The sequence below is a fragment of the Pogona vitticeps genome, chromosome 1, assembly GCF_051106095.1.
Source record: "Pogona vitticeps strain Pit_001003342236 chromosome 1, PviZW2.1, whole genome shotgun sequence".
NCBI lineage: Eukaryota > Metazoa > Chordata > Lepidosauria > Squamata > Agamidae > Pogona > Pogona vitticeps.
The window spans coordinates 350235611-350245019 of record NC_135783.1 but is presented as its reverse complement, the minus strand read 5'-3'; the positions used below and the strand labels follow the sequence as shown (position 1 = coordinate 350245019).

The 9409-nt window shown below is 46.1% G+C and overlaps 1 protein-coding gene across 1 annotated transcript in view; it reads right to left on the bottom strand.

The window, feature by feature from the left end:
* Positions 1 to 607: 607 nt before the first annotated feature.
* The window catches only part of TMEM260 (transmembrane protein 260), a 96492-nt gene continuing 87690 nt past the window's right edge, over positions 608 to 9409 (bottom strand). The window contains exon 16 of the mRNA XM_072986842.2: positions 608 to 967. Coding sequence (XP_072842943.2) covers positions 848 to 967 — 120 coding nt within the window. The 3' untranslated portion in view covers positions 608 to 847. The remainder of the gene's footprint in view (positions 968 to 9409) is intronic.

Genomic DNA, 9409 nt, shown 5'->3' with positions numbered 1-9409 from the left:
GCCTGTCAAGGTTCTACCTTACAGACAAAAACATGACCGGAGAATAAACTTCAAGCATCTCTTTCGCTTTCAAAACCAACTTCAACCTTTACGGGGCAAAAATAATGCTTCCTTCCATCTTCAAATTCACCAGCAACCGTGCATTGTTCTTATCTAACCCTTATTTCATTACGGATCTAAATGTCCAAGCAGTCACTGGGAATTTCTAAGGGTGGAAAATGAATGCCGGCTTTTGTGATTATCCCTTTTCGCAGAACATTTTAGAACATTCAGTAATGACACCACAAAGAACACAGAAAACCAATACCTCGGGATATCTTCCTGCTTTCTCTCCTCCTCCTGCTCCGTCTATAAAAGATTGTATTTTCAGTTGTTGGCTTTTTTTTAAAAAAAAATGTCATGGGGAAGTTTCTGTTTCAAATGCACTGATTCATTCCGGTGTGACAATTAAATCCAACCATTTAGCAACTTGCATCTGTAAACAGAGAAGCTCGCGACCCCCTAACAGAGTCTCCAGCGTCTCAGCAAGGAGAAACCAAAGTTTTAAATCTGACGGCCGCATTCTGAATCACATTCCAAAATGTAAATAGGCGCACACAAGCATGGGGCTACATATTTTTGTTGGGAATGATTACCAGCGCAAGCCTGCATGATGGAAAAATGTGCATACTGTACTAGATCTTTTCTGGTGTGCCCTCTGCTGGCCAGCCGGCGGAACCGCAAGCCACGCCGCCTCCAATTAAATTTTGGCAGTTTCCCCCAGCATCTGCTTTAGGAATATAAAGCGTGAAATGCGGAGTAGCAGGTTTAATATTTGATCCAGCCAAAAAATTTTTGCTACAAGGACTTACCTATGGTAGGGTGTTTTTCTCCCTCCCCTCCCGGCCGGGTGTAGAAGGGGGGGGGGTTTACTCTTCCATCTCCTTGTTTTGTTCCCTTGCCACCCATTCGGTCCCAACTCAAAAACCTGTCACCAAAGTAAAGACGTGCAAGGAATAATTTCATGGCTCTGCAAAATTTGTTTTAATTTCCCATCCGGTACAAAAAAAAATTACTTAGCATTATGCCACTTAAAGACGTGTGCTCTTATCCGAAAACCGCTGGTGGCATATTACGAAAAAAATTAAAATAAAACAAAAAATCTAGCTCAAGAAAGAATTATTATATATATTGCTCCTTTGAGAGCTGCAACACGTCTTTTGATCTAGGGCAGAATTATTGCACATCAGCCTCCATAAGATAATGTGCCATTAGCTTGATGGTTAACTGTTTGAACAAAGCTTTCCTATTGAGTTCAATATATAAACAATAATTTTCCATTTTGGCTAGCTGGTCTTGGAACATGCTGTAGATTGCCACTGGATTCCAGAGATACCTGGACTGTGTATTTTTTATTTTTATTTTTTTATATGTAAACTATTTTTTAACTTGTCTTTCTCCTTAAAATGGACGCAAGGCAACTTACAACAATTAAAAGACAGTATTTAAGTTAGTAATAATGAGTACAGAATACTAAAAGGATCAATGAATACAGTATCCAAAAACATAAGTAACACCAAAATATATTCAATGTAGGAAGGCACAAGAGTTCATTAAAAAAACCCCACTCAGGCAGTCAGTCAGTTACTAAGGGAAAGCGTGCTTGGAGAGAAAGGTCGTGGCCTGCTTGCAGAAGGACAGCAAAGACAGGGCCAGCCTGGTCTCCAGTGGGATGGAGTTCCAGAGTCTAAAGATGTAGTCACAGAGAAGAATCTCTCCCGTGTCCCCACCAGATGCACCTGTGAAGGTGGCAGGACCAAGAGAAAGGCATCTCCGGATGATCTTAACACTGAATAGGTTCATAAAGAACATATTCATTGAGATAATGTGGGCCCACGTTCTCCAGGGCTTTATAGGTTGGAAGCATCACGTTGAATTCTGCCCAGAAATGGATCGGAAGTCGGTGGAGCTGCTGTAACAGGAGAGTTGTGAGATCCTCGTGAACAGCCCCAGTCAGCAATCCGGCTGCGACATTTTAGACACCAACCCCTCTGAAGTTTTCTGATACTTTCCACAGGCAAGAGAAGGGGATGACAGAGGACGAGATGGTTGGACAGGGTCATCGAAGCGACCAACATGAATTTGACCCAACTCCGGGAGGCAGTGGAAGACAGAAGGGCCTGGCCTGCTCTGGTCTATGGGGTCACGAAGAGTCGGACACAACTTAACGACTAAATAGCAACAAATGGAACCAGGATGTGCATAAGAAATGCACCAGGCATTTAGCAGGGACATCATTTGCCACCCCCTAGATTTCCTGGTTCCTATGAACTTAGCTGCACTTTTCACCAAGCACATAGTTGCAAGCTATCTCTGGTATAATACAAAGCATTTTCAGGGCAGCTTGATCTTGAATGTGCAATTAAGAGCCATTAACTCCCCAAAAGACCTGTTTTTTTTTTTAAATTGTTGATACAGACAGATTTAACAGTCTGCATTTCTGGTCCCTCCTTCTGTGCAGGTTGTAGTGACTACAGGAACTATCACAACGAGGGCCTCTGCTTCCAAATTTAACATGTCTACATACCTGATCCTTTTAGCAGGAGATGCTGGGACCGAACCCTTATGTGAACAACTGTTTTTAATGATACAGCATCCCGGTTTTCTTCTTGAGTCAGTTATGAACTCACCAAGGAACTTACAAATGTTCAAGGCAAAGAGAAGGGAACAATCTTATCCCGTCTTTTTTGTACCTCCTTCCAGATGGAGAGGTCAAGAGGTGGGGTTTCTGTGCGTTTTGTGACACACAGACACAGACACAGACACAGACACAGACACAGACACACACACACACTGCAGGCAAAGGGCTGTTTCTTCCCTAGGCCTGCAGTTCCATCGTGGTCCACCTCTGGGCTACGTATTAAACCACTGCTGCATGGAGGAAAATCTGTGCTGATTTTCGCCCACCCACATCTCCCCACTTTTGTGGCTTATGGTGATGATTGCCATTTAATGGGGTTGGTGAGAAATCTTGCTCGTAGGCGGGATTAAGCGGCATACCCACAGGGCTTCATCACAACAGATAGCTTTGCTCTTGTTGGTTTTTTTTACTCGTTGTGCCTTCCGAAGTTTGGGCTGGATCCTTCCCTGTGAGTAAGGAGGGACTCTTTGGACAAGGGGTCTCCTTCAGGGACCAAAGGAGATGTGGAGGGTCTCAAGTAGCAAATGGTGGGCAAAGCCATGGAAGAAGCATCCTCTGAGCAGCTGAAACTTTCCACATTTCCCGGCTGCCCGCCCTCCCCCCAAACATGAAGCTGGGAACTGAGGAACATGTGTGTGTGTGTGTGGGGGGTGACCCTGACAGGGCTAAGCGAACCTACACCAGGTGTCAGTTCGAACTTAACTAATTCACGTACTCAACTGCAGGCCCCCAACCCAATAGGTTCACCTCCTTTCAAGTTCGGACTCAAACTCGGAATGTGTCTGCTGACTCACTGACATCAAGGAAAGGATCGGGAAGGGATTCTGTGTTGGGAGCGGCCAGAGTGGACTGGCTAGACATGGCTTGAGCTGGAGGGAAGGCAGTGTCCATTTTGCCCTCATAGACCAGCTCCCATTGCCTCAGGGCAGCCACCCAACTCAGAGGCCAGGAAGCCTGCGACCCCGGGTTACAACACACACACGCACACACGCGCGCACACACACATGCAGGCATTGGGGCAGAAATGGGATGCTTTTCACGGGACCTTCCCAAATATTTCACTGGGATGCCATGATGTAAAGAGTTGAGGCGTGTTTTACATTTACAGATGAACCAGTACAGGAAACAGTGAAACAGCTCTGAAGAGTGGTTTGCGTTGTGCGTAGGACCTGGAGCAAACCACAACTCCCAGGCATGAACCTTGTTATTATTCGGACAAAAACACAAAACGGAATAAAAAATGGGTCGTACGTCAGTTCCAGGGGTGTCACTTCTGTGTGAGATAAAAGTTGAACCCTATCTCACACATACAGGAGCCCCAGATCAGGCTGTTGTATCTTTATATCTTTTTAAAAAAATACTGTATATGTAATTTTTTAAAAGGCCAACCAACCGTTGTTCCACTTTGTATTTTTAAACATATTATTCAACCTTATGTGACTATAGATGGAGGGGTGGGAGAGAGAGAAAATGCTTTTTTTGTGCACGGGGAAGGGCTATAATGCTGGACTCCCCCTCCCACTTTGAGTGGGGGGGAGAGTTCCTTCCCATGGAGAAGTTACTTTCAAGTCAATGGAAAAGTCCTCGGCCTGTGATTAAAAGTCTTTGCCAATTAGCCCTCAACGGCTCCCATTCATCCATGCCCTCTCCCCCTCCTCCCCTCCTCCTCCCCCCCCCTTCAAGATGAGTCGAAGACTAATAAGGCTGTGATAAAAAGGGCAAAAGGCACAGAGAGAGCAAAAAAAAACGGGATTAATGAACCTTCTCGCTTATTTGTCTCCCTCGCAGCTGAACTGTTACATCTATTGAGGTTCTTCAAAGGGCTTTTGCACGGAACCTGCCAGGCTCCAGTGGGCATCATCAAACCCCAGAGAGCGAGAGGGAAGGTCTCCTGCCTCCGGGGTCACGCCACTGCCAAGCAGGGCCTCAAAAAGATCAGAGGACGGGGCCGGTGCCTTTGGCTGCTCACGACATCGGCGTTGTCACTTCTGCCACGGCCATAGAATTACGGAGTCGGCGAGCCAATGGATGTCTACTTCAAGTTTGTGTAACTTGATGCAGCGGAGAGTGGCTTGTTTGCAAAAGTGCTGGGATGCGTCTTCGTGGTGCATGCCACCAAGACAGACCCCGGTGCCTTTTTAGTTAGCTGCCACAAGTTAGCCAGACCTTGCACAAAAACAAGGAAGATTCTGACTATTTATTCATTAAAAACCTTTATATAATAGTAACAATCACATGCTGCCAAGTCCATTCTGATTTATGGCGATCCTTTCCAGGGGTTTTCCAGGTAGAGAATCCTCAGAAGTGGTTTGCTATTTCCTTCTTCTGGGAACACCTGGAGCTGTGCGGCTTTCCCAAGGCTACACACAGGAAGGCCTTTCCGTGGGGAATTGAACTCACAACTTTTGGCTCTGCAGCCAGGGACCTGAATCATTGAGCTATCCAGCCAGCTAAAACAACATTTGTTTCTTCGTGACCCCATGGACCAGAGCACGCCAGGCCCTCCTGTCTTCCACTGCCTCCTGGAGTTGGGTCAAATTCATGTTGGTCGCTTCAATGACCCTGTCCATCCATCTCATCCTCTGTCGTCCCCTTCTCCTCTTGTCTTCACACTTTCCCAGCATCAGGGTCTTTTCCAAGGAGTCTTCTCTTCTCATGAGATGGCCAAAGTCTTGGAGCCTCAGCTTCAGGATCTGTCCTTCCAGGGAGCACTCAGGGTTGATTTCCTTCAAAATGGATAGGTATGTTCTCCTTGCAGTCCAGGGGACTCTCAAGAGCCTCCTCCAGCACCACAATTCAAAGGCATCCATTCTTCGGCGTTCAGCCTTCTTTATGGACCAGCTCTCACTTCCATACATCGCTTCTGGAAAAACCATAACTTTTTGACTATGCGGACCTTTGTCGGCAAAGTGATGTCTCTGCTTTTTAAGATGCTGCCTGAGATTTTGTGATGTAGGATGGTCTATAAAAAAAACATTCATAGGCCACCCTACATCATAAGATCTCAGGCTGGGTTACAGAACTGAAAATAAGTATCTAAAGGCATAAAATCTTTAAAACTACTTAATTAGTCTAACAATTTTTTTAAAAAAAATTGTATTAAAGCCTGCGCAGGCCCTAGTAAATAATCATGTTTTGACCTGATGCTGAAATGATGCCAACGCTGGCGCCCATCATGCCTCAGATTCCACCCCCCTTCCACGGGACTACAGCTGAGAAAGCCCCTCCCCCCCATGGCTCTACATAAGGAACCGCTGTCTATGGTGGGATGTGAACTGCTGGAGATCTCAGTGGTTAAGGCATCCAGCTGCAAAGCCAGAGGTTGGGAGTTTGATTCCCCACAGTGCCTCCTTGACTGGGGCTGGACTGGATGACCTCTAGTGTCCCTTCCCGCTTTGCCGTTCTAAGATCTAATGAACAACGTAGGGCCTCTCTGGCAGATCTTGGTGATTGGACAGATTTACATGGCACGAAGATGTGGCCGAAGTGGCCATGGAGAAGTGAAGTCCCGTTACCTGGTCTTCGGCCAGTGCCACCTTCCCCCCCCCCTGGAAGTCCCAAATCCTTTCCAGACTTCTTTCCCAGCCACCGACAAGGGCCAAATGCAGACCGGAGAGAGAGACCCCGTCAAGGTCTTCCTAGAACCGTCTCCTCTTGAAGGACCCCCCCCCCAATGACTGGCATCTCTATGCAAAAGTCTCCCCCCCATCCCTCCCTGCCATGGGGGGGCACCAGCCTCAACCCCCCCCTTTTGCCCCCCGCCGTCCTTGAACAGCTCACGACATCACAAAGGCCACGCCAGCCAGGGGCCCGGCATGGCAACCTGCAGCACTTTTAAAAGAGAATTAGCGGTTTTAATTATAGCCCTCGCCTGAAAGGGAGCCCGGTGGCGCGTCTTTTGATCAAGGGCTTCGGCGGGCACAATGGTGCGGAACTGGGGCTACCCCTCATGAGGGGGAAAAGGAGAGGGGGGCTCTCTTTTTTTTCCACCCCTGAATAGCTCGCCCGTGATCTTTGAATGCAGGCGAGCTCCTAAATCTTCCCACTTCATTAAGGAGACATTTCTATACATGGGCCTATACAGTCCAGGAGCTATACAATTAAAAAGGAAAACAAGAAACCCTACAGATGCGGGCGGCTACTTAGGAAGTGCTGAAGGGCCCAGAGTGACTTAATTCATTAAAACAGGTTGCTATTAATTAGCTGTCATAATCAAATAAAGAGCCATTATTTGCATTTCTTAATGTGGTCCGTAGGCAAAGGGAGGGAGCGTGAGGGGAGAAGGGGGGAGAGTCCCGCTCGAAAAGAATTTTATTTCAAGGGGAAGTAATGCATCGAAGAGAAAGGGGAGAATTAGGTGGCGGGAGGGAAGATGCTAATATGTTTTCTGGCAAATCATGAAGATCGCCATCCCGGCCCAAATGTCCCCTGGAGTCAATATATGGGCTGTGGGTTCGGTACCTAAACACAGGGACCCTATAGGTAAAGAGAACATCGATTTTAAAAGTTTAGATAAGAAATTGAGAAAATATGAAGCCGTGTTGGTCTGGAAAGCATTTTGCAAGACGGGGATTATACCAACAGTCCGTCCTTCTCTCCCTCCCAAACATTTTCTTGAGAAACTATACAGGGGCTGCAATACAGCAATCAAAATTAAACGTGTGCTGGTCAGCCCATTCCCCTTCATGGATTGCTGCCTTGTCGTGGCGAAGGGGCTTGAGTAACTCAGAGAAGCTATGGGCTATGCCGTGCAGGGACACCCAAGACGGACAGGACATAGTGGAGAGTTCCGACTAAACGCAATCCGCCTGGAGTAGGAAATGGCAATGCCACTCCAGCATCTTTGCCAAGAACGCCCCATGATCAGAAACAAAAGGCTAAAAGATAGGATGCTGGAAGATGGGCCCCTCAGGTCGGAAGGCGTCCAACATGCTACTGAGGAAGAGCGGAGGACAAGTACAAGTAGCTCCAGAGCTAATGAAGTGGTTGGGCCAAAGCCGAAAGGACGCTCAGCTGTGGACGTGCCTGGAAGTGAAAGGAAAGTCCAATGCTGGAAAGAAAAATACTGCATAGGAACCTGGAATGTAAGATCTATGAATCTTGGGAAGCTGGAGGTGGTCAAACAGGAGATGGCAAGAATAAACATCGACATCCTGGGCATCAGTGAACTAAAATGGACAGGAATGGGCGAATTCAGCTCAGATGATTATCATATCTACTATTGTGGGCAAGAATCCCGTAGAAGGAATGGAGTGGCCCTCATAGTCAACAAAAGAGTGGGAAAAGCTGTAATGGGATACAATCTCAAAAATGATAGAATGATGTCAATACGAATCCAAGGCAGATCTTTCAACATCACAATAATCCAACTTTATGCACCAACTACCGATGCTGAAGAGTCTGATGCTGACCAATTCTATGAAGACTGACAACACCTTCTAGAACTGACACCAAAGAAAGATGTTCTCATTCTAGGGGACTGGAATGCTAAAGTAGGGAGCCAAGAGATAAAAGGAACAACAGGGAAGTTTGGCCTTGGAGTTCAGAACGAAGCAGGACAAAGGCTAATAGAGTTTTGTCAAGAGAATAAGCTGGTCATCACAAACACTCTTTTCCAACAACACAAGAGGCGACTCTATACATGGAAATCACCAGATGGGCAATATCGAAATCAGATTGATTATATTCTCTGCAGCCAAAGATGGAGAAGCTCTACACAGTCAGCAAAAACAAGACCTGGAGCTGACTGCGGCTCTGATCATCAGCTTCTCATAGCAAAATTCAAGCTTAGACTGAAGAGAGTAGGAAAATCCACTGGGCCACTCAGGTATAATCTAAACCAAATCCCTTATGAATACACAGTGGAAGTAAAGAACAGATTTAAGGAACTAGATTTGGTGGACAGAGTGCCTGAAGAACTTTGGATAGAGGCTCGTAACATTGTCCAGGAGGCAGCAACAAAAACCATCCCAAAGAAAAGGAAATGCAAGAAAGCAAAATGGCTGTCCAACGAGACCTTAGAAATAGCAGAGAGAGAAGGGAAGCAAAATGCAAGGGAGATAGGGAAAGTTACAGAAAGTTGAATGCAGACTTCCAAAGAATAGCAAGGAGAGACAAGAGGACCTTCTTAAATGAACAATGCAAAGAAATAGAGGAAAATAACAGAAAAGGAAAAACCAGAGATCTGTTCAGGAAAATTGGAGATATTAGAGGAACATTTCGCGCAAAGATGGACATGATAAAGGACAAAAATGGGAGGGACCTAACAAAAGTAGAAGACATCAAGAAAAGGTGGCAAGAATACACAGAGGAATTATATCAGAAAGATGTGGATATCCCGGACAATCCAGACAATCCAGAGGCACTCGAGACGAAATTGCTAACTTGCACTGGATTATGGAGAAAGCCAGAGAGTTCCAGAAAAATATCTACTTCTGCTTCATTGACTATGCAAAAGCCTTTGACTGTGTGGACCACAGCAAACTGTGGCAAGTTCTTAAAGAAATGGGAGTGCCTGACCACCTTATCTATCTACTGAGAAACCTATATGTGGGACAGGAAGCAACAGTTAGAACTGGATATGGAACAACTGATTGGTTCAAAATTGGGAAAGGAGTACGACAAGGCTGTATATTGTCCCCCAGATTATTCAACTTATATGCAGAATACATCATGCGGAAGGCTGGACTGGAGGAATCCCAAGCCAGAATTAAGATTGCCGGAAGAAAT